Here is a 26,736-nt window from a genome sequence, read left to right as displayed (position 1 = left end):
GCGTCCAGGAGGCATCCGAAACAGATGCCCGAGCCACCTCAGCTGACCCCTCTCAATGTGGAGGAGCAGCGGCTCTACTCTGAGCTCCTGCTGAGTGACTGAGCTCCTCACCCTATCTCTAAGGGAGCGCCCAGCCACCCTGCAGAGGAAACTCATTTCGGCCGCCTGTATCCGGGATCTCGTCCTTTTGGTCATGACCCAAAGCTCAGGACCATAGGTGAGGGTAGGAACGTAGATCGACTGGTAAATAGAGAGCTTTGCCTTACGGCTCAGCTCTTTCTTCACCACAACAGATCGGTATATCGACCACATCACTGCAGAAGATACACCGATCCGCCTGTCGATCTCCCACTCCATCCTTCCCTCACTCGTGAACCCCAAGATACTTAAACTCCTCCACTTGAGGCAGGAGCTCTCCACCAACCTGAAGGGGGCAAGCCACCCTTTTCCGGCTGAGAACCATGGCCTCGGACTTGGAGGTGCTGATTCTCATCCCCGCCGCTTCACACTCGGCTGCAAACCATCCCAGTGCACGCTGAAGGTCCTGATTTGAAGAAGCCAACAGGACAACATCATCTGCAAAAAGCAGAGACGAAATCCTGTGGTCCCCTAACCGGACTCCCTCCGGCCCCCGACTGCGCCTAGAAATCCTGTCCATATAAATAATGAACAGGACCGGTGACAAAGGGCAGCCCTGCCGGAGTCCAACATGCACCGGGAACAAGTCTGACTTACTGCTGGCAATGCGAACCAAACTCCTGCTCCGGACATATAGGGACCGGACAGCCCTTAGCAGAGGGCCCCGGACCCCATACTCCCAGAGCACCCCCACAGGTCACAATGAGGGACACAGTCAAATGCCTTCTCCAGATCCACAAAGCACATGTGGACTGGTTGGGCAATCGGCCGAAATCTCCTCTCTAGTACCCTGGCATAGACTTTTCCGGGGAGGCTGAGGAGTGTGATTCCCCTGTAGTTGGAACACACCCTCCGGTCCCCCTTCTTAAACAGAGGGACCACCACCCCAGTCTGCCAGTCCAGAGGCACTGTCCCCAACCGCCACAGAATGTTGCAAAGGCGTGTCAACCAAGACAGCCCCACAACATCCAGAGACTTAAGGTACTCAGGGCGGATCTCATCCACCCCTGGTGCCTTGCCACCGAGGAGCTTCTCAACTACCTCAGTGACCTCAGCTTGGGGGATCGACGAGTCCACAACCGAGCCGTGAGGTTGAGGAGATCCTTCCACCGTCCAAGGATGTCACCAGTCCAAGGCAAGGCAAGGCAAACAGTGTGGGCAGGGCACTGCTTCCCCCTCCTGAGGCGCCAGGGGGTTTGCCTGAATTTCTCCGAGGCCAACCGATAGTCCTTCTCCATGGCCTCACCGAACTCCTCCCAGACCCGAGTTTTTGCCCCTGCAACCACCCAGGCTGAAGCTCGCTTGGCCCTCCGGTACCTATCAGCTGCCTCCGGAGTCCCCGAGCCAACCAGGCTCGATAGGACTCCTTCTTCAGCTTGACAGCATCCCTTACTTCCGTGGTCCACCACCGGGTTCTGGGATTGCCGCCACGACAGGCACCGGAGACCTTACGGTCACAGCTCCATGCGGCTGCGTCGACAATGGAGGTGGAGAACATGGTCCACTCGGACTCAATGTCTCCATCCTCCCTTGGGATCTGGTTGAAGCTCTGCCGGAGGTGAGAGTTGAAGATCTCTCTGACAGGAGACTCTGCCAAACGTTCCCAGGGGACCCTCACAGTACGTTTGGTTCTGCCAAGTCTATCCAACTTCTTCCCCTGCCATCGGACCCAACTTACCACCAGGTGGTGATCAGTTGACAGCTCCGCCCCTCTCTTTACCCGAGTGTCCAAGACATACGGCCGGGGGTCAGATGAAACAACCACAAAGTCGATCATCGACTTCCGACCTAGGGTGTCCTGGCGCCATGTGTACTGATGGACACCCTTATGCTTGAACATGGTGTTCGTTATGGATAAACTGTGACTAGCACAGAAGTCCAATAACAGAACACCACTCGGGTTCAGGACGGCCCCGTTCCTTCCAATCACGCCCCTCCAGGTGTCACTGTCGCTGCCCACGTGAGCGTTGAATTCCCCCAGTAGAACGACGGAGTCCCCGGTCAGTGCACTTTCTAGCACCCCTCCCAGAGACGCCAAGAAGGTCGGGTACTCTACACTGCCATTTGGCCCATAAGCACAAATAACAGTGAGAGACCTCTCCCCAACCCGAAGGCGCAGGGAAACGACCCTCTCGTTCACCGGGGTAAACTCCAACACATGGCTGCTGAGCTGGGGGTCTATGAGCAAGCCCACACCAGCCCGCCGCCGCCTCACCGCGGGCAACTCCAGAGTAGTAGAGAGTCCAGCCTCTCTCGAGGAGTTGGGTTCCAGAGCCCAAGCTGTGCTTGGAGGCGAGCCCAACTATCTCTAGTCGGTATCTCTCAACCTCCCACCAGCTCAGGCTCCTTCCCCCCCAGCAAGGTGACATTCCATGTCCCTAGATTCAGATTCCGTGTCCGGAGATTGGGTTGCCGAGGCTCCCGCCTTAGACTGCCACCCAAACCACATTACACCAGCCCCTTACGGTTTCTCCTGCAGGTGGTGGGCCCACAGGAGATCGGCCCCATGTCGCTCCATCGGGCTGAGCCCGGCCGGGCCCCGTGGGGTAAGACCCGGCCACCAGGTGCTCGCATGCGAGCCCCAACCCCGGGCCTGGCTCCTAGGTGGGGCCCCGGTTGCACCATACCGGACCTTCTTTAATTTTCTTCATAAGAGGTTTTTGCACCGCTCTTTGTCTGGCCTGTCACCTAGAACCTGTTTGTCTTGGGAGACCCTACCAGGGGCAGAAAGCCCCAGACAAGATAGCTCCTAGGATCATTTAGGCACACAAACCCCTCCACCACAATAAGGTGGTGGTTCAAGGAGCAGTGATTCACCAAACCTCCCTTATTGCAGTCGCACACATTTCTGCTGATTTTATTTTGTAGTAACGAGTAACGAAGATGTGTAGTGGAAATATAACGGAGTAAAAGTATACATTTTATCTAGGAAATGTAGTGGAGTAAAAGTGAAAGTTGACATAAAATTAAATAGCGACGTAAAGTACAGATACGTGAAATTTCTGGATTTGATAAATACTGTATTTGATAAATATAGGATCGTTATGTCCACACAGTTCTGTAATAAATAAATGAAGGGGAAATAAAACAGATTTGTATAATATTTGTTATGTATGGTATTAGTCTATCATTTCTCTTCTTTTCACTTCTTCTTTTGCAAACCCATGATATCAGCGTTATGGCCCAGCATTGCAGCAGAGGATGTTTAGAGTCTCTCTTTCTCTTTTTCATTTTCACTTCAAAGTCTGTTTATTCACTGTTGGGGCTTTAGCTGTGGTTGACTGACAGGCTGAGGTCAAAGTACTTGCTCTTTAATGCCGTTATGTGAGCCTGTTCTCATCGTTGGGTTAAGGATCGCCTCTTTCTCTTTCTGCTCATTTTCTCAATTTCTTCATCTTTTCTTTGCCATTTTTAAGCCACACACTCTTACTATGTACAATACTTTTTAAAGCATACTAATTTATTTTATTTATTTATTTTAATACATAAGATACTGTATGGAATAGAACTGACTGTTTGCTGAATATAATTTGTTTTTCTACTTGCATAGATAGATAGATAGATAGATAGATAGATAGATAGATAGATAGATAGATAGATAGATAGATAGATAGATAAATGGATGTATGGATGGATGGGGTTTGGATGGAAAGATGTATGGATGGATAGATAGATGGATGAATTCATGGGTGGATGGATGGGTGGATGGTTGGATGGAAAGATGGATAGATAGATTAATGGGTGGATGGATGGATGGATTGATGGTTGGATAGATAGATGGATGGATTAATGGGTGGATGGATGGATAGATTATCACATACACAAGTCCCCAAACCCCGATTCAAACATGAGCAAATGAGGTACTTTTTTTATATAAACATAATGCAGAAGTGGAAAATGTAATAAATCATTTATCTCGTATTGCAGACAGTAATAAGAATAGACCCGTCCTCTTGGATGTCTCAATGAATGAAAATAAACGAAAATCATGACCCATATTGTAATATTTGCAACATAAAATAATATGATACAGAGGAACTGCTTCACTACACACATTATACATTCTGTCATCCACCAAGCTGGATTAAAATCCTCTCTGTATCTCTGAGCACAGTCTGATCACATGGAATGATGGAATGATTTTTATGGGGGAAAAAATCGGAATACAACCTTGAAAGTTTCTATATTTCACACGTGTGTGTGTGTGTGAGATCAAGTATTTCTTGCTATATCTCACTGTAATGAGAAATAGATGAGAAGACAAGATAGATGTGTGTGCGTGTGTGTGTGTGTGTGTGTGTGTGTGTGTGTGTGTGTGTGTGAGAGAGAGAGAGAGAGAGAGAGAGAGAGAGAGAGAGAGAGACCGACCAGCTCAGCACTTTCCTGTCTCGAATAAGAAATAGTCAATAATAGATGGGCAGTTTTACTTCTGACAGGGTCACCTGATAGACTGTGCCAGTGTTTTTATTACTGTGTGTGTGTGTGTGTGTGTGTGTGTGTGTGTGTGTGTGTGTGTGTGTGTGTGTGTGTGTGTGTGTGTGTGTGTGTGTGCGTGCGTGCGTGTGTGTGTGCGTGATTAAATATTTCTTGCTATATTTCACTGTAATGAGAAATAGATGAGAATACAAGATAGATGTGAGTGTGTGAGCGAAAGAGAGAGAGAGACAGAGAGAGTGAGAAAGAAGGAGAGAGAGAGAGAGAGAGAGAGAGGGTGAGAAAGAAGGAGAGAGAGAGAGAGAGAGAGAGAGAGTGAGAAAGAAGGAGAGAGAGAGAGAGTGAGAGAGAGACCAGCTCAGCACTTTTCTGTCTCGAATAAGAAATAGTCAATAGATGGATGGGCAGGTTTACTTCTGACAGGGTCACCTGATAGACTGTGCCAGTGTTTTTATTACTCTGTGTGTGTGTGTGTGTGTGTGTGTGTGTGTGTGTGTGTGTGTGTGTGTGTGTGTGTGTGTGTGTGTGTGTGTGTGTGTGTGTGTGTGTGTGTGTGGCTTTACTGCAGTGCTGGTCTCACTGAGCATGTGCTAGTGTTCTGTCTGGTATTCCAGTAGTGATTATAAAATACTTTGACTCTGCTCTACTGAATTCTGCATGATGTGTGTGCAACGTTTGTTCATAATTTACAAGATAAATATATTATTGACGTATTTCACTCTGTGTGTATGTGTGTGTGTGTGGTGTAGTGTCTGCCGAGCAATTTTAAAACAATCTTGTTTTGTTTTCTCTCTGATTCAGGTAAAAGTTATTTAATAAGCATCAGATTTACATTTGATGCATTGGTGGAGGAAACCCTCAAACACGTACAATGCTTTGTTTTATCTCTCAGTCTTTCTCTTACTGATGACACGTGAAAGCATTTGTATGCATGCAGGTAATCACCGAGACTAGCCGGTTCTGCATAGGGAGCTGGAACATCTCTTGTGTGAACTAAAATCACAGCCTGATTCCTGCTCATGGTGAACATCTGATGTTGGTCAGGATGCTTATAAAGGACTCATTTGCATATTGCAGGCTTCTGGGATGTACTGTATCTGCATTGCAAATGCAAATATTAAGATAAAGATAAACAAGTTCCTGCTACTGAAGTGTGACTGAGGTTTTTTACACTTACTGTAGCACCTGTGGATTTAAAGATCGAAAGATTTAATTTATTGACTAATGGCTTAATTCCAACATGATGGCTGACATGTTTGTGGTTTTAATTACCCCCCACCCCCCGCCTCTGTCTTTATTAAAAAGCTAAATAAATAATTATCATATCACAATGTACATAAACAAATGTCTCTCCCCCTTCCTCTCTCTCTCTCTCTCTCTCTCTCTCTCTTTTTCTCCCCATCTCTCTTCCTCTATCCCCCTCTCTCTTTCTTTCTCCTTCCTTTCTTCTCTCTCTCTCTCTCTCTCTCTCTCTCTCTCTCTCTCTCTCTCTCTCTCTCTCTTCCTCTACCCCCTCTCTTCCTCCACCCCCTCTTCCTCCTTTGTATCTATCTATCTATCTATCTATCTATCTATCTATCTATCTATCTATCTATCTATCTATCTATCTATCTATCTATCTATCTATCTATCTATCTATCTATCTATCACTCTCTCTCTCTTTCTCCTTCCTCCCCCCCTCTCTCCCTTTCTCCCCCTCTCTCTATCAGGACTGTATCCAGCTTAACCAGTATAAACTGAAGAGTGAAATCGGGAAGGTGAGCAAATTCAGCACATCTGTTTTTGGACATTTCAGTATATCAGCCTTGATTTGTAGGCCATGTTGTATAGGAGGTTTACATTGAGTCTGTAGCTTATCTAGCTCAGCATGCACATTCTGTAGACAATTTAATTTCCCACAAAATACATCATTAGTCATGATTAGTCCAAAGCTGTGAAGTCTCATTCTTTCTTGTAACTCTATGCAAAGTTTTAGTTCTTTATTAATTCTTTATGAATTCCTTTTAGAACGAATCATTAAACCAAATTGGCTCATTAGGAGCACATTTTTTCCCCATAAGACTTTGTGAACTTTCCTCATCACTTGACTCATCCATGCTCTTGCTTTCTCTCCAGGGTTCCTACGGTGTGGTCAAACTGGCCTACAATGAGGATGACGAAAAGTATTATGTGAGTTCTTCAAAGGAATTCCCGCTCTTACAGTATGTACAGTACTTTAACATGAAGACGACGATGATGATGAAAAAGTCAGCGGTGTAATGGATTACTTATAACAGCTCTCTGATGATCACAAATGATCTTATAGATAACTTTATTTTCTGCCGCTTGGGTTCAGAGCACAAGTGTGAAGCTGAACGTGACATGGAGTGTTTAGAGCTTCTACTGTTCAAGCAGACACTTGAGTATCCATTAACTGCACTCTAGCTTCTGTTGCCAAGTGCGACTCTGTAAGTGGAATTCTGGCCTAAAACCTCCCTGCTCCGTGTGTGTGTGTGTGTGTGTGTGTGTGTGTGTGTGTGTGTGTGTGTGTGTGTGTGTGTGTGTGCGTGCGCACATGGCTGTACTGAGGCACTCAATCCGAAACTCTTCTCACCTGCACAAGCTACAAATGGCCCATAAAACATGACAGATTTGAACCAGGACAGAACAGATAATTAAGCTAGATTTGAGAAAGTGAGCGCATAAAAAAAAAAAACCCAGAAAGGTAGAAAGAGAAAATGGTTTAAAGTGGCGAAAGAAAGGAAGTTTGGGGGACACGTACAGTATGTGCAAATGATCTTGGTATGTATTATGTAATTTCCGTAGTGAAGTAAGTAAGTATGTAAGTTCCACAGTGTAGTCCGTGCACGTTCGTCTTTATAAATACAGTATGACGTGTGGGTGGAGGAGGAAAACAAGCGTGAGGTTGTGCCCCTGAGCAGCAGGGTCCTAACAATCAATATGCTGAGCCTAGGACAACATCCAGGAGGATGAGATGTTCCCTGACACGTAGTTATTTTATGTGTAGGAAGAGGATTTGAGGTGTAAAATCTTGCTGTGAGGTTGATGAAGATTCCAAGATCACATAGATGGAGTTTACATCGACTTTTCGTCAACAGCTTAACACACGCATTTATTTATCTATCCATGTGGCCACTTGTAAGCTAATAGAAGTACTGCACACATAGAGCTTGGGCTTGGTTTACATGGTTTAATGATTTTTATCAAATAATGATGGGGTGTAATTATTAATTACTGTAATTTCATTGTAAAAGCATCACTGGATTATGGAAGGACCTCAATTTGTTTACCAAAAACTGCCCTATTTTAGCTTCGTGATACAGTGAAGACATGATTGCTGTCCTGAATGAGCTTAGTAGTTTAGAACTACAGGGAAAATAATTATTTATGTTTAGGTCAGAAAAAAGCATGTTGACTTCATCCAGTTTTATTCCAGAATAGTGGAGTAATGTTGTAGCAGTGTTTGAAATTTTAACCCTTAGAGATGCTTGACAAATTAGGGCCACTTGTCCCCTTAGAGGGAAGAGTCACTGTGCATCAATATAAAGCTCATCTTTACCTTATGATGAAACATGGGAGTGGTCTCTTCCACATTCACAGGGTATGAGGGCTCAGTGAACAGGTTTATGAGTATGGAAATGAGGTTAATGATGCAGTATGTTTGGGCTTTCACAGACATCAGGTCTCAACTTTATTGAAAATCTATGGAAGATTCTGGGTCAAGTTAGTGTTCATCATAATTAGCATCACCACCATCATCATGAACTTTAACATCATTACCACCATCACAATCATCATGACCACCACCTTCCTTCATCACCACCACTATCATCATCACCACCATCTTCACTATTATCACCACCAACACTATCATGACCACCACCACCACCATCCTTCATCACCACCACTAGCATCACCACCACCATCATCACTATTATCACCACCAACACTATCATCACTACCACCATCACTATCACCATCACCACCAACACTATCATGACCACCATCATCATCACACCACCACCATCACCACCACCAGCATTCTTCATCACCACCATTACTCTCATCACCATCAGACGACCACCAACACTATCATCACGACCACCACCATCATCACCACGGCTACCACATCCACCACCACCACTAACCTTCATCTTCAGCACAATACATCATCATGATCAGCACCACACGTCATCATCATCATTACCACCCTCACCCCCACCTAAATGTTATGAATGATGCCATTTGTCATGAAGCGTTTATGTAGGCATTATATGGTGAATAAAGTGAATAAAATGTTGCCCTTCTGATGTTGGATACTGCTTTCCTTAGCTCTATCCTGCAGTCTAACAACAAATGTACTGAGTCACGTTAGGGGTTGTTGTTTAAGTTTCTTGTCTTGTACACTGGAACAAAATCTCTATCCATGTCCGTGGTGCAACGGTAAGCAGCAGCGATCCTAACTAACTAAATCACACTTTACTCGCCTGTGTGATGTCTGGGGAATACAAGCCCACTGGAACACAGGGTAAGTGAGGGAACCCACCAGATTTTCCCAAGAAACCTCAAAAGGCCATATAGCTGTATAGCTGACTCTGCTATACTAAATTTAGCAACTGCCTCATTCGGTTTCTTACACCAGATTCCCTCTTTGCACTGCCTGTCTTATGAAAGCATAGAGCTGTGGAGGTAGTAATTACTAGATGCTATTTTTTCCTCCGAGGGTATAATGCACTTGTAATGACTTGACAGCTAATCAAAGTTTGTAGGGTATTCTCCTCTGCAAATGAAATGCACACAGTCAGACCACACAACTAATGAAAAGGGGAACCGGTTATTTAACTGTCATGATAGTACAAACCCTTCCACAGACAGAGAATAAATAGAAAGGATTTGAATTTCACCAACGTTCGATGGAACAACACTGTAACACTAGCTTTAGTAGGGAAACTCGGGCAACATAGTAACCACGATGTTTATAAGGTACTTACAAGTGAGCGATTAATGCATCACGGGAGATAAAATATTAACGCTGCTGTGAATTACCCTGGCAGTTCTGTCATAGTAATTCACAGTGAAAGAGGGGGCGTGGCCTAGTTTGGTTGTGTATGGAGCGAAGGCAGGTTTGACCTGCAGATAACGTGTGATGATTCTCACATTTTTCGAGTTATACAAAGTTTTTCGTCTCTGCGTACCAGTCGTTCTTAGAGTTCTCCGTATTCCCTCTATTTTGAGTTCGTAGATGTAGAGTTTGTGGGATGTCTTTATCTAATAAACACAGTCTCACATCTACACAGAATCCATTCCAGCAGGTCCTTTAATAAGCCATACCGTGAATTAGCGCCTGACTCAAAGCTGTTCTTTTGTATTTGAATTCACACATCACGTTATCAGAAAAGAACAAACGAAAGAAGACCGATCAGACATTTTCCATTTATTTCGACTACATTTGCGGCTAAAAGACACACAGCGCCTGTGTTTGAAATGTCCCCTCATTCATTCATTACAGAACACTAATCTCTCGCACAGGTGCCACAAATTGGTCGGTAATGAACAGAGATGTGTTCCAGAGCGCCCGTCATCGTGAGAGCCGTGGTGCTCCCTTTACACACGGTGCACTACTCCTTCTTTTAACCACAAGAGAATAGACCCAGGTGCAGTTTTCTTTTTTAATCAGCCTATTTCATTTAAATGAAATGCTAATTAGACATTGTTGAGACATTGGTGTTTACGGCTATGTGTAAATGGCAGATATGAGGATGCTGTTGCTGTATGCACTTGATTGTATTGGGGATCTGGTACATATTTGACAGGTGTGTTTATGCAACGTGAGCAATCGAAATGTATAAATGAACAGTTGAGGGGGAAAAAAAAACTTGTTTCAGGATCTAGTGGGAGTTATTCTGAGTTCAGACTCCTGGGGTTTGAACGCGGAATCAGGGAATGTGTACAGAGTAACTGTATTTAAAATAAAACCGTGGGCTCAAGGTAAAGTAGACGTATGGAGCCAAAACAAACAAAAAAATATTTTAGATAATTGTAATATATATAATAATTATAAATTACTATTTCTGCACATGATTAATATTGATTTATTTGAGTAAATATATTACCAGCTCAGACAAACCTAGTATTTCGCTCGCTTGACTTATGATTAATCAGTAAAATCCATAAAAGGCAGTTTGTACAACAAAATTATAGCTTAGAAATTTAGCAGTTTTTAAATCTAACTCTTATCGTGACTTCCATGTGGAATGTGGATGGACTTCAAAAAGCTAAACCAAGTCAATTTTACAGGAAATGCAAATTAAAAAGTTTAAATTAAGCAGGATTAGGAAGTCTAATAGAATCTTTTTATTTGTACATCATATTACATCGAAATTGCCTTTTAGACTAAAGCTAATTGTAAATGTAATTAACTGTCTGAAAATCTAAATGTACAGAAGTGAAAACGCAGCTAATATCAAATCACATGCTAAACAAAATTAAATGAAAATGTAAAAACTTGTTTGTTTTTTCCTTGTTAGCGTAAGAGTATACGTATTCAATTGAAATAATTATTAAATAAATTAAGAATAAATCAACCCAAATATTTTTGGATTACAGCAACGAAATACATTTTCTCAAGAATTTTGCACTGTTTTAGTATTTATTTGGACTACTGCAGCTCACTGCTGGCAGGTCTACCTGTGGACACAATTCTCCTTCTGCAAAAGATCCAAAATGCAGCTGAATGTCTTGTTTTCAACCTGCCTAAGTTCTCACACATCACCGTACTGCTGCGCTCCTGCACTGGCTTCCAGTAGCTGCACACATCAGGTTCAAAACACTGATGCTTGCCTACAAAGCCAAAAATGGACCATTTCCCTCTTATCGCTCCTCACACTGCACCTCGCTCCCTCAGATCTACCAGCACTGCTCGACTGATCCCACCATCTCTCAGGGTAAGAGGTAGGTATACTGTACATCAAGACTCTTCTCTGTTCTGGCACCGAGGTAGTGAAAGGAACTTCTCCTACTGTAGATGTCCGAACATCTTCAAACGACGTGTGAAGACCTACATCTTCTTAAAAACACTTGAAGTAGCGCATTTTCCCTGTTTGTTTTATGAAAAAAAAAGAAACCCTTAACAGAGTTTTAGGTTGATGGTATCCTAAGTCTAGTGTTTTGTACATCGCTCTTAATAAGGGCATCTGCCAAATTCCAGAAATGTAAATGAGATAAACATCAAGCCTACCCCAGGTTCAGCCCAGATTTTTTTCACACAGTTGGATCTAAAACACTAAATCGGATTACGTTATGTCGTCTTGTCGTCGTCGCGGCTTCAGTGGTGTTCAAATACCAGAATCTGTCTACTGACTACTTTTCTCCAACCTCTTCAGTTTCTACCCACATCATATGACAGTATAGACCTGTGCGATAGATGGAAAAAGTCCACCATGAGATTATCCTCCGTGAAAACTCTCAGAATGTGAGGGAGTGTAATTTTACAGTTCTAAAAACCCTGTCTTTACCTGCTATCTACACAACTAAAGTAGATATCCGACTTAATCTTAATCTTTGTCTGGGGTTTTTTTTTCACTTTGCCCTTTTTGCAAGTACATTTAATTATTTTTTTCCAAGCTCCTTCCTGCTGGTTGATAAACCATTTTTCAACAGCTGATTATTTTACGTGCTCAATTATTCATGGGTGAATTCTCAAATTTACTCATGGATTTCCATAATCACTTGCAATCACTTAGCAGGAGCCGGTCTGTACTCGGAGTGCTCCATTAAGGCTAGATTTGGATGAGGAGGACAGGCCTGACCACCACATACAAAAGGCTCTTTTGTTTGATTAATATGGAGATTCAAGGAAGTCAGGCCCGATTATGTCATCCACTTGAAAGTCAAAGACAGCCTCCTCCATAAGTCATGGTGATTGGTGGGTTTATACTATGGCAGGGGTAAGAAAAGCAGGAGAACCATGAGATGGAGAGAATTTCAGAATCAACAACACATACTAGAATTTTTTCCTTGTCTTTAATCATAATCATCTCTCTCTCTCTCTCTCTCTCTCTCTCTCTCTCTCTCTCCTCTCTCTCTCTCTCTCTCTCTCTCTCCAGGCAATGAAAGTGGTATCCAAGAAGAAGCTGATGAAGCAGTGTGGATTTCCACGTATGTTACCCAAATGAACCTTTTGTCTTTAGTCTGAACTTGCAGTACTGAAAATGTTCATCATTTAAAAGAAGTTAGAGGGATCTTTATAAATTGCATTTTGTTTTTTATTTATTTCTGCCCTGAATAAGCTATTTCACATAACGTGTGTGATGCAGCTTGGTTAAACAAAAATATCATGAGTGAAATTGCACTAGTTTTGGTGCTCTGTGTGCAGGTCGTCCTCCCCCTCGAGGCCCTAAAGCAGCTTTGGGGGAACAGCCTAAAGTGCTTGGACCCCTTGAGAGGGTTTACCAAGAGATCGCCATCCTAAAGAAGCTGGATCATCTGAACATAGTCAAACTAGTGGAGGTAAGTCAAAGCTTCAACCCTTTTTTTTTTTTTTTACACCAATCTTCAGTCGGTATAAACAAATAAAATATTTTATCGCCGCAAGTCTAATATCAATATAAAATTAGTCAGAACACTGTTGGCTTTCAGTGTTGGATGTTTTATTTAATTTTTTTAGTGGTTGAAGATAACGGCTTTAAATTTTGGTGTCTTACGAACAACAAGCACTTGGATCATCTCAGAATGTGGAAATGGGTTTAATATCACCATTTACTTAGAAACATTTGTGTGAATAAAATGAACCATTTTTCTAGTTTTTAGGACTATATTGTCTTTAGTAGGCTAGATTTAAACAGAAAAACTACAAATTCTTAAAGCCCTGAGCATCTACTTTTATACAAGTCATAAAGCAGAGCTATGGAGTTTGACATGACAAAGAAATTCAACACTGAACATGAACACAACAGGCACAAATACCATTTTTTGGCTTCAGGTAAAAAGAGTTATTTTGGTATTTAGTATTTTGGGTAGCAGGGAATAGTATCTTGGGTAAACGCGAGCAATCATCAGCGTTCGAGTGTGGAGTGCTGAGAGAAGCACACAGAGAACCGAAGGAGTTGATTTGTTCATGACTGTCGGTTTGAAGCTTGAATAACAATCTAAAAAGATAACAAACCTTCTCTGCTGGGCACGTGGCTTGTTTTTCCCCCATCTTCTTTTATTCACTTATGCCTTACTTGTACATATAATCTAGTTTGTCAAGTTCTAGGTCGTACCGAGTGTCTTTTTTGACATGGATACGAACACCAGTGGAGCACCGCAGGGCTTCTGGGAGTTTCTGATCCACATACCATTTCTTTTTCAGGTGCTGGACGACCCAGCCGAGGACAACCTGCACATGGGTACGAATAATGTTCCTATTACAGCTATAAAACTGTCATCATTCACATGATTTCACTTCCGTACAACTCGCGAGCCATGAATTTGTCTCTGATTTGAGACACATGAGGCCTGAAATGAGGTTTAAATGTCACTTTTTATCGTTATTTTGTATTTTATTGGTTCTGACTGCCGGTATTTGGGTTTGAGTTACAGCAGTGTCATGAGCTATGCATAACTCCTATTACAGGGAGAGATCGCTAATCTAATAGTTTTGCAAAAAGACAGCAGACAAGATCAAATGGAGGACTGTGTAGTCTGACGACGTGAGTCACAGACAGCGATCTGATTAGCTGCCGAGGACCGAGTCGAGTTGTCTTGTTATGGAGTGCGCTTGTGTGCATTTACACCAGCTAATAAAAGACAAAGCAATTGTTATGTAGGTTATACAACAGTACTATCTACTATTCTTCATGCTGATTGGTCAAAAGGTGTAGCAGCTGGACAGATTCGTGTTAATGAGCTTATTCTAATATATTAGTGTTTCTATAGTAACAAATCAGCCTCAGGGGCTTAGATTACTAGTCTATAATCTAATGCTGATAATAAACATTATTTTTTAATTTTTTTAACATTAATCAGTTGAAGAAAAAAATATTTTAGAACACATGTAATGTATCTATAAACAAATGCGCGTTATTGTATAAATTCCCAAATGTAAATGATAAAAAATTGCTGTGGTAGAAGAGTGTCATAACTCAGAGCCGTCTCCAAGTCGACACATCGCAGGGTGTCCTCCTCTCTTAGACTTTTTGGTTACTAAAGACTGTTTTAGTTAGACTTAACTGATAACTCTATAATTACTACAAAAAAACACTGAGAAAACTCCTCAGACCTGGATGAGAATGAGCAAACATCTTTATTGTGGTCAATCAGACAACAATCTTCTAAGAGAAATTGCCAAGTTGAAAGTAACAAATGAAAACCCCAAAAAGAGCATGTCATGCAAAAATCAATCAAAAACAAAAACTCTCGCAACGTTCTTGCAAAAGTAAAAAACACACACACACACGCACGCGCACACACACCACACAGGCACACACACGCGCGCGCACACACACCACACAGGCACACACACACGCACGCGCGCTGGGGGCTGCCTCCTTCATCTGGCCAGAAGAATTTGACACACACACCTTCACCCTCGAGCCCCAGATATCTTCTCAATATATACCCTGGCGCTCCTAGCCTCCTCTTTGGTTCCCAGTATTTCTTGGAGTCCCACGGTGCCATATCACCTTATTTACCAGCATCACCTCCTATGTTTTCTAAATACACTGACCTAATTTCCCCTTATTTCCCATCACCTTTTTCCCATATGCCCATTTATGGATTTTCCTCCCCTTTATTCTCAGGGCCTAGGTCTGTGAACCAATGTCTTTTTCATTCTACATAACAAGTTATCGCTATGAGCTATGGTCTGGGAACCAAGGTCTTCTCCATTCTACATAACAATTTTGTATTTGTTATTACAAATGTGCTCAAAAGAGCCTTACTTCTTGGTCACAGTGGAGGATTAATCCTTTTTTACAGCTACAATGAGCAAGTTTCCTCATTTCATTTCTTGCAATGATAAAAGTTCTTGATTATATTGGTTATGTTGTATTACTGTTTTTGCTAAGCCCTTGCTGTTATAATGTTGCTTTGTATTTTGATTTTCACTTCCTCACACGTTGTTGATCAGAGAGCTCAGACTGACTAGGCCTGACAGCCCCGAATCTGGTTACTTTTACTAAGTTTATGATTACAATAAACATCTTTGGCCTACAACATTGCCTACATATGTCTTATGACACCAATTGTAATATTTTGCAAGGCCTAATACTTTGGTTATAATATTGTAAGGAATAATACTTTAATTATTTCTACTAAGATTTTTAACAACAAGAGGAATAAAACACTTAACATTTTATTCATTGTTAAATTAACAATTGAACTTGTTTTCCTATACCAGCATATCCTGTAGTGTTTAGTTTTTACTTGCTTTCTGTGTTTGTTTGCAAGTCAGCACAGTACACAAAATACAGTTCAAGCTGAGCGTCACACATTTGGCCCACACCTTGGCAGTTGTCGGTGGTGTGTGAACAGTGTGTGGGTGTGTGAAAATGTGCCCTGTGACAGATTTTGTTCAGGGTGTACCCTGCCTCGTGCCCCGTGTCTCCAGGGATATGCCTCAGGTTTCCCACAGATGGATGAACAAGTTCTAGCTCTTGCTTGTGGTTCTATTCATCGCTCTCTGGTAGATTTGGAAATGAGTCTCAAATTTAAACTCTTCAGTCACTGGACTTAACCATACTGTAACTAAAGCTTTCATTGACCAAACTGTTGAAGACATAAATGTGATTTGAAGATAAAAACATTTGTGTTTATTTTGTAAGCTGTATACTGTACAAGAGATCTGTAATGTTTATCTCTCTCTCTCTCTCTCTCTCTCTCTCTCTCTCTCTCTCTCTCTCTCTCTCTCTCTCTCTCTCTCTGCAGTGTTTGAGCTAATGCAGAAAGGGTAAGTGCTCTGTGCTTCCTCTCCTCTGTTCTAATTGAAGTCTTGGCTTGTTTCTCTTTCCATCACTCCATCCTTCCATTTGATCCTGTCCTCTCTGGCATATTTGTGATCACTCAGCTCAGCCTCTATTTTTCTTACTAACCCCCAAACATTTCAAATGTCTCATATGTGTGTGTGTGTGTGTGTGTGTGTGTGTGTGTGTATATATATACTTCTGAGTCACCCACTGAATGACTTGATGGATGGATGGATGGATGGATGGATGGATGGATGGTGGGAAAGATAGGTGGACTGGGCGATGGATGGATGAATGGATGGATAGCTAGAGTGAGTGAGTGATGAATGGATGGATGGATGGATGGACTGATTGATGGACTAGGGTGGACGGATGGACAAATGGATTGATGGATAAATAGAGGGAATGATTGATTTGTTGATTTGTGGATTGGTTTGTTGGTTGGTTTGTTGATTGGTTGGATTTATAATAAACAACTTTTCTTACCATAAGATAACAAATAGAAAATAACACATGACCTTTCTGGACTTCTGTACAACTCTAATACACAAAACACATTATTCTTAACGATAAATGGGAAGTATTAAAATACTACTCTCTCTCCTACACCACATAGCGAATCTGCTTTAAACCGCATCTGAATAATGAACTTTAATAAACTTTATATTTAGGGTTTTATGGTAACCACCAGGCGTTTTGGGCTGTTTGAGTTATGTATATTTTCTGTGATTCTACATTAGATTGAGTTGGTTTTGACTTTTTGTTTGTCACATCACCTTCGTGCACGTGACTCCTACATACCAGGAAAACTAAACTACTTTAATGTACATCAATCCAGAAAGGGTCACAACACCACCTTATTTCAGCAAAACTGTACATCACATGGGTCTGACATTAAATGCTTATTTTAAATGCCTATTGAAAAAAACCTTGACATATTTATGTAGAATTAAGTCATTTGTAATGAAGGGTGTCATGTAGCCTTATAAACACTTCTCCCACAGTGCATTACAGAAAGCGTAACCATTTTAAAGCCATTTAAATGTCGTCCCCATTTTGCACTATATGAAATATATCTGCACGTTTGTCCAAGTCGCAGCTTTAAAGGGCAAGCGGTGTCCCAGTTTGCCTTACGAGTCTATTCTTTTTCAAATGTGACATTTTGTTGTAATTGAAAGCCAACTTTACCTGCCTAATCAGCTACACTATGCAGTGAAGAGAGATCGTATTATTGGATCTTGCGCGGATTCGTGCGTGTCTTTTCCTCAAAAGGGCCAAGATTTTATTTATATAAAAATATATATATTGCTTTGCATAATTACAAAATGGACCATTACCACTACAACTAGCTGAAAGAGTTTGGCCTTTGGACAGCACGAGGCTCTAGGATATGAATAGGATTTTTATGCATGTGGGAGATTTGTGAGTCATTTTTATATAACTTTTTGTTTGATTTTGTTTGCTAATTCCGATACAACGAGAAGGTTTATTGTTTCTGTTTTTCCGTCTGCACTGGAAGACTTGTTCACTTGTAATAATGACGTGTTCTTTATCAGTCACCTTCTTCTTAAAGTAATAATTAATGACATGCAAAAGAGGACATAAAAGATGTAATGTCTCTGATGGACTTTGAGTACTAACAGACATGTGCAAAATCAGCACCTTTTAAATTATATTCACTGTGAAGTCTAGAGCACACTTCTCTTAAAATTTAAAGTGGCAGTCTGTAATTTTTAAGCTCTACATTTATATTATTATTGTTATTATTTTTTATTATTAAACTAAAGAAAGATTGTTAAAGAGTCCATATTTCCAGATAAAGTAATCAGGCTATTGGATTTTAGTCTTCTGTTAATTTTTGTTCTGACCCTGAAATTAGCTCCACATGCAAAAAAAATGCTAATCTGAAGTCAAGAAGATTTTTTTTTTTAATTGAGTGGTTGGGATGACGGGGTGGAAGCGAGAGGCTTCTCAGTGTTTTTTCATTGCTGTTGAGATTTAAGTAGCAGGCATTAGAGGGCTCTAAAATTAAACACTGCTCCTTTAACCCTCTTCATGTAATGAGTAAAACCTTTTCAGGTTTTAGACCTCTTGAACCCTCATTCATGCAGTTTGTGCTATATCTTTTACTTTTCTTTTTTTTTCCAGCCCAGTGATGGAGGTGCCTACAGACAACCCTTTAAGCGAGGAGCAGGCGCGTCTCTACTTCAGAGATATTGTCCTGGGCATCGAGTACTGTGAGTTACCGTCTTGGGAATTTCTCTGAGAGACTAAACTAATTAAAAATCCTGTGCACAGATCTGTCAGTAATCAGGAGTTCAGTCCTAATAAGAAAACATACATATTTTTATGGAGACGTCTTGGTTGGCTTGCTAAACAAAACCTTGAAAGTCACTAGTCATTTACTCACTGTCCCTTATGTACAGGTGGAGTCCTGTGGGTACTGTAACTCGAGACGCTTTTCCATGGTTCTCCTTTCTACGTCACGGTTCCTCGAGTGTCCGTTATAACTAATGAGGAAAACCTGATTATAGAAAAAAAATGAAGTCAGGAGGTTTTTATTATCATTTTGACAATATGTAGGTGATGTAGTACAATAGAAAAAACATTCCTTTTGGACCCTGGTGCCAGATCAAGACACAGATTCATAAGACAATACAGAACTAAGGGCTATAAAGCTCCGATGTTGAGATTAGAAGTTATTTGCACACCTTGTTTTTGGTAAGAATCACAGGCAGAGAATCCACATGCATGATCTTTAGTATCAGTCACGTATTTGATGGCAGTGAGACTTCTCTCTCATCCAGTCATCTCCAGGCTGATGACAAAATGGCTTTCCTGTAAGTTCAGATTAGTTCGATCTCACAGGCAGCTCTGATTTTCTAGAGGCAGTAGTGGCATTTTCATTTTAACTTGGAATTGCTTTAAAGTAACTCCTTAACCTCTGTTGTAATAGGTTTTTTCTATTTGTTTATTTGTTTGTTTGTTTGTTTGTTTGTTCGTTCGTTTGTTTATGCTGGAAAAGTCAGTGCATTGAAAGTCAAAGCAATTGAAAATATAATAAGCAGGACTTGACTAGTAGGTATAATAATTTTTATATTAATATTTAACGCTTATGTAAGATTCAGGATCCAAATTTGAATGTGTCACATACACCGTTATATATCGTATTGAACCTCCAGTGAAATGAAATCCTGGCCACTACTCATAGACTGTGCATAGAAATAAACAACATTTTAAAAAATAATAGTTTACAAAAAAAAAGAAGGAATAGAAATAATAAGAAATAAGGAGGTAATAAAATGTGATCTGCAATGTGTTACATATTTCATGTACTAGCATGATGTGTAGTGTGTAGAATTACAATAAATTAAATGTAAATGTCCATCCTCATCACTCCTGAAGAGAACCTAAACATCCTCATGTCTTTTCCTCACTGCTACAGTCTCTAACCCATACAGCATAGCTAGTCTCACTTCTGTCTTATACACCTTTCCTTTGATTCTTGCCGATGATCTTCTGTCACGCAACACTCCTGACACTTTTCTCCACCCACTCCAAACACTGCTGCACTTGCCTCTCAATCTGGGGCTGTGAGAAGCAGCATGAACCTCAACAGAAACAGTTTATGGACAGATGGACAGGGACTCAGATCTACAGGCAACCAGAAGTACAGGAGACACCTTAAAAAACAAGTGACGTGACATACGGCTAAGTACAGTGACCCATACTCAGAATTCGTTCTCTGCATTTAACCCATCCAAAGTACACACACACAGCAGTGAACACACACACACACACTGTGAACACACACCCGGAGCAGTGGGCAGCCATTTATGCTGTGGCGCCCAGGGAGCAGTTGGGGGGTTCGGTGCCTTGCTCAAGGGCACCTCAGTTGTGGCCGGCCCGAGACTCGAACCCACAACCTTAGGGTTAGAGTCAAAGTCTCTAACCATTTGACTTGATTTGACAGCCACGACTTCCCGAGGGATCCTTGGTTAGTTGAAACAATAATGGAACTGTTTGTCCACATTGATCAGAATTACATATAGAGATAAAAGGATGAGCCTTTTAATCTGAAGAAAACCAACCAGACTGTAAAGCATGGGGGTGGTAGCATCATGTTATGGTGAAAAAGCACAGTGCACTTCAGAAAACAGCATACAGTGATTAGATGTGTGTAAAGGCTGTTGGTAAAGGAAGGTTTTGGTGACTTTTGTCACTTTGATGTGATATCTGTTTATATACTAAAACCATCCTCATTGCTTTGAGTGATTTGTATATTTGGATTGCTTGCGAGAGCATCTACATGACCAAGATGAAGCATTTGAGCTCCCTTCGTGCTCACGTTGTCGGAGTTGATGTTGTTGAGTTCGCATTGTCTGATGTTGTCCGTCTTCGTCTGCGATTTTGATCGAAACGATCTCGTTGGCGTTCCTGTAATGCACTTAAAATGTGATGGAAAATGACCGCGAGGTCTGTTTGTGTCGGGTTACTCCAGTCTACAGCGTGCAGGAGCTCCATTGCATCATTATTTTGTTTCTCAGCACGTCTGCATTATGATAACCTAAAAACTCAGAGATGTCCACAGGCTGCCTGTAGGACACAATTACTCTGCTCTTCCCATCTCTCCTCTCTGTGGGTGGTTTAATGCCTCTCCTGGCCAGGATTGCACAATGATCTCATTACTCTCTGCTCGGAGATCAGCTACTCACGCCTGCCTATAATGTGCTAAAAGCCCATGTCTCTTTGTGCACAGTGTGTATAGATGTGTGTACTCATTTCCCACAGGTGCATGTTGTATATTGTTACAAGCCTCCTGCCGCTTATAAATACCATGCGGTTTTACATTACAGTGTTACGCAAAGGATCAATATCTGTTATACGACTTGATCTCCTCTCACGCCCCAGCTCTCTAGGAGCGATTTCTCATGGCTGCTTTTAGGCAGAGTTGGAGGTACCCGCCTTTTAATAAAACCCGAACACCGAAGCGATACGGCCTTTCTGTTTTCATTAGCTCTGTGTGATGCACCCCAGGGAATATAGTGAACAAACAGCAAAAGAATAGCGCTGTGTATTTTCTACGACTTATCCGCGTGGAGCACATGTTGCCTTTTTTTTTTTTTTTTTTTTAAATATTTTTTTTTGTTTTTCAATTTGTAGACTTTCATAATACATCTACATCTACATCTACATACTTTGTTTAGAGTTTGGAGCTGGTCAGATAAATGGCTCATTTCACTTCTCTTTAATTGCTTTTTTTTTCAATTTCAATCATCCTAATAATGTATTCATGGGGGTCTTGTTTTTCAGACAAAGGAACAGTTCTTTTCGCTCGTGTACGAAAGGCGAAAGGTGTTTGTAGTGTGTCGTCAGCATCATTTAGTTTTGCTGCGAGTGCCAAGGAAACAGGAAATAGATGAATGTTCAAGTAAAGGTCTTATATTCTCCATGGAAATGTTGTACATTGTATCTGACCTATACAAACCGCCGACACTGGAGACTCCTTCCCAAGTTAACACAGAACGATTATCATATCATAGAAACATCAACATTTTTTTTTTTACATCAATTACATCTGTTTATCTGTTGTGAGATAAGGTAGAGATGTCTGTTGTAAGATATGGTAGAGATGTACCTATAGAGGTTACACAAGAATTCAGCAGCTCTGTTGTATAATTTGTGATATCGGTATTATATACAGGATGTGGTAGCTCAGTGGTTAAGGCTTTCGACTACTGATCGGAAGGTCATTGGTTCGAATCCCAGGTCCACCAAGTTGCCACTGCAGGGCCCCTGAGCAAGCCCCTTAACCCTCAATTGCTCAGGTGTATAAACTGAAATAAGAAAAATGTAAGATACTCTGGATAGGAGTGTCTGTCTGCTAAATGCTGTAAATGTAAATATACATGCTTTGATTGTGAACACAAGCTAGAGGGTTCATTTTTATTGCCTCTGGAGTCTTAGCTCTTGGCAAATCAGCGAGTGACATATTGTTGAATGACGCTCGATTGATAAGCCATCAGTTTTTTATTTTTTATTTTTTTTGATTGTGCACTCCAAGCAGGACTTCATCTCTCATCCAATCAGCTCTACTGTGTGTTCATGTGAATGGGTTGTTGACCCTGTCGACCTCTTAAGAGTCCCTCAGAATCATCAAACCAAGCCTCTACAGAAGAAGGCAGAATTAAGCATGTTATTTTAATGTTTTTTTTCTAATGATCTTGTTTTTCCTCTCTTCCTCAGTGCACTATCAGAAGATCGTCCACCGGGACATCAAGCCTTCGAATCTGTTGCTCGGAGATGATGGCCATGTGAAGATTGCTGATTTTGGTGTTAGTAACCAGTTCGAGGGTAACGATGCCTTGCTCTCCAGCACGGCAGGGACGCCGGCTTTCATGGCCCCAGAGACTTTGTCTGACAACCGCAAGAGCTTCAGTGGAAAGGTAAACACTGGCTGTGTAATCTTCCTGTTATAGCAAAACACTACCAGTGACTAATCTCGGAAAGCCTGAGATTTTGGGGTGCTGACATTTTAAGCAGCATATAAAATATAAAATATACACTAATATTACATGATGCTATTTTACATATGGTTTTTACTCAAATCTAACTTTGATACAAGAAAGAACAATTGAACAAATAACAATTTTAAACTGCAGTAAATCTCACACTTTATAGCACACTGCTCTTGCACTCTCTCAAAAGTGTCATTTGTGTAATACTTGATATAGCATTTTTGAAAGTAGTCTTCAGTGTCAGCACTACATACATGCTTGACTTGACGTAACATGACGTAGTATAATATATGATGACATAGCATGACAGCATTACATAACATGGCATAGCATAAGAGCATGGCGAGAGCATAACTTTGCGAGATAGCATGACATGACGACATATCATAACAGCATGACATGACACAACATGGCATATCAAAAGAGCATGGCATGACATAGCATAACATTGCATAACAGCATGACATAGCATGACTTATGACAGCACAAAATGACATGACGTGGCATAACATTGCATGACAGCTCAACACGGCATATCATAAGAGCATGGCATGACATAGCATGACATTGCATAATATCATGACCTGCCATAACATTTAACAGCATGACATAACATGACATCAAAAGAGCATAGCATGACATAGCATAACGTATAACAGCATAACATGATATAACATGCCATATCATAACATAAAATGACAACATGACATGGCATAACACTACATAACAGCATAACACAGCATGGCATCACATAACATAACATGACATTGTATATCAGCATGACGTAACATGACATAACAGCATAAAATGACATGACATGGCATAACATTCTATAACAGCATTACATGTCATGTCATAAGAGCAAGGCAAGGCATGACATAAGCATAATTATTTTATAGCTGTAGCTTTAAATCTTCTTTTTAGAACTGTTGGGGTTTTTTTTGTTCAACATTTTTTTCTCTTTTGTTTTATTTATTCGAGGCAGAGAGTATCAGTTATTATATGAGATATCAGAACAACTGCCTAAATTTTCTCATCTGCTCTTTAGATTTTCCTTTTTAACAAAAAATGAATAAATAAATAAATATATATATATATTTTAAATATAAATTATATTATTTATTTATTTTTGTGTGTAATAGTTCATTTCACTGTAGATTGGCTTTGAAAAGCAGAGCCCCTACTCCTGCACAGGACTGGTGCAGTATATAAAATATTTAAATTCCTCCCACAAACACACACACACACACACACACACACACACACACACACACACACACACACACACACACACACACCATTACTTCATGCTCCACAGTTTGAATACCTCTGAGTCAGACCCCTGTTATGTATTATAATGACTGTGATATAGCTCACACACATGATTTGGCCTTCAAATGTGGCCTCCATGCTATATTTTTAGCTTTAGCATAGCAACAGCAGTTTGATAGTCATGTACTGTATATAAACTATATAATAGTCATTACAGGAGGTCTTACTGTGTTTTTCTCCGATATAAAATGTATTCTGTGTAGGCTGTAAACTACAGACAACTAACCTAAACATTAAGCACCGAAAATGTCACTGATGAATGGAATAAAGACTAATGGAGATTTTGGGAATATTCCATACAGACCCAAGTCCTGAAGCACACGTACGTTTGTGCTGTGCACAGAATACACAAAATTAAAGAATGAACCAATTCCGTAAGGCATTTTTCAGCAAGCCGACGAGCAGCCCTATGACTAGCACACACTAATGTTAACTCTCAGGGGATTTTCTGTACGTGAGCACACACAAGACTAGCACTCCAGTGTCACCTAGCTGTGAGCTGAGCAGAGTATCACTGCACATTGTTTAGAGATAAGCCTCTGATCTAATGGAAGCAGTCAATACTGCCTTTGGGCTTTGGGACTGCTAGCGGTTAAGAGTCTGGATCATTCCAGTTGCTAGCTCAGCTTTGCGTCATGCATACTGATTAAAACAGTGATATCTACTGCAGTGCAGATTTAATGATAAACTCTATAGTGGGTGTATTGTATATCTCCTGCATGCTGGTGTATGTATGTGTGCGCGTGGATGTGTTTCTTTCTCTCTCTTTCTCTCTCTATCTCTTTATCTCTCGCTCTCTCTTTTACACACACATGCTCCTTGTCCCGAACAATAGACTGCAGTCTACGTTTAAAAGGTCACCATTTTTGTACACAAGCTCTTGCACATTTCACAGTGACAGCATGGCAGTCATGTAAGGTCACATGTCTATGCAGTAGCTTTAAAGCTGCAGTTCTGGGAATGTCTCTGTCTCCAGTCTCAGTATAGAAATGTCAAATATGGCAATTGACCTCCATACTGTGTTTTCTGTCTGTCTGGCATGATGCTATAACATGTACTATACGATACATAGTATATGATATCATTAAAAACAGTAGCAACTTATCGCTCTTAAATTTTCTACAGATCTGATTCAGTCTGATTAAGTGATTCAGTGATATGATTCGATTCCCAATATGATTTGATTCAGATCCTATTTAATATGATTGAGATTTTCTGCCACGGTGGCGCAGAAGGTTACACTTTCTGGATAACATGCGGAGCTGTATTGTTTTGTTTTGTTCTTATTTTTAAGAGAAATTAAAATGGTGGCTGGAGAAGGAATGATCTGGATGATGATCTGGTTCTTCTCAGATATAAAAATCAAAATTATCGAAAAGGATGAGAGAAATTAATCTGTATCCCGAGTGTATTTGTACATGGAAGCATTGCATACAATAGTGCTTTTTGTCAAGATTTCCTTCTCTCTCTCTCTCTCTCTCTCTCTCTCTCTCTCTCTCTCTCTCTCTCTCTCTCTCTCTCTGTCGCTCGCTCTCTCTGTCTCTCTTCACACCCACATGTGAGTACAAACTGTGGAATGCACTTTATTTGTTGTGTGCATTGATTTTTGTCCGTGATAGTTTTTTCCACTCTTTTTCGATTGATGCAGCCATACCATCATCTACTGGACCAGTTTTATGCTTCATGTCTTCAAATCCTTAGTAAAAGTGCCCGTATCCAAGGGTCTCATGTGTCGGTATCTTTCTACCATTAATAGCAATGTTATCTTGCATTTTTAATGCTTCTTTTTTGCTTCAAGTTGCAGTTTAGTTTAGTGTCTCAGTGGGATAGCAAGAAGTGTAATTCACAAACTCGTACTATATTATGGATTTGCATTGTAAGGTGATAGTAATTTTTTTTTGACCAGATCACAATATTTAAATGAAAATGAACAAGTGCAGTTAAGGAGCTTGTGTGATAATATCTTTGCTAAATCCCAATAACCAGTTCTTCAGCAGAACAGTTACAGTACCAGCCAGATAGATTCAAGTCTTTTCAAGCTGCTTATAGAACACCAGGACAGGACAGGACATGACAGCCAAGGGCACCCTCTTCCATATACATGAGCTTACAGATAACCATGTGACCAGCATCGCTCTGATTGACAGTGGCAGAGACCAAGGGCATCCTCATTGGGATGCAGTGGTAGCTCAGGTGGTTAAGGCTCTAGGTTTTTTGATCGGGCCCTCGAGTAAGGCCCTTAACTTTCTCTACTGCAGGTTCATGGTGTCATAGCTGTGTTATGTACTCTGCATTGTTCTCTAGGTGGAAGAAGATGCAATCTTTATTTTCATCACACATACAGTACTGTACATTCCAGCACAGTGAAA

The 26,736-nt window shown here is 41.0% G+C and overlaps 1 protein-coding gene across 5 annotated transcripts in view; it reads left to right on the top strand.

Moving 5' to 3' along the window:
• The window catches only part of camkk1a (calcium/calmodulin-dependent protein kinase kinase 1, alpha a), a 103,687-nt gene that overhangs the window by 55,416 nt on the left and 21,535 nt on the right, over positions 1-26,736 (top strand). For all 5 annotated transcript variants that reach the window (XM_047809200.1, XM_047809201.1, XM_047809203.1 and 2 more), the window contains exons 4-11: positions 6,282-6,329; positions 6,688-6,741; positions 12,678-12,729; positions 12,947-13,080; positions 13,925-13,961; positions 16,480-16,501; positions 18,666-18,754; positions 22,764-22,963. In XM_047809200.1, the coding sequence (XP_047665156.1) occupies positions 6,282-6,329; positions 6,688-6,741; positions 12,678-12,729; positions 12,947-13,080; positions 13,925-13,961; positions 16,480-16,501; positions 18,666-18,754; positions 22,764-22,963 (636 nt within the window). The remainder of the gene's footprint in view (positions 1-6,281; positions 6,330-6,687; positions 6,742-12,677; positions 12,730-12,946; positions 13,081-13,924; positions 13,962-16,479; positions 16,502-18,665; positions 18,755-22,763; positions 22,964-26,736) is intronic.

Source organism: Tachysurus fulvidraco, chromosome 26 (assembly GCF_022655615.1).
Source record: "Tachysurus fulvidraco isolate hzauxx_2018 chromosome 26, HZAU_PFXX_2.0, whole genome shotgun sequence".
Taxonomy (NCBI): Eukaryota; Metazoa; Chordata; class Actinopteri; order Siluriformes; family Bagridae; genus Tachysurus; species Tachysurus fulvidraco.
This window is presented reverse-complemented; position numbering and strand designations above follow the sequence as displayed.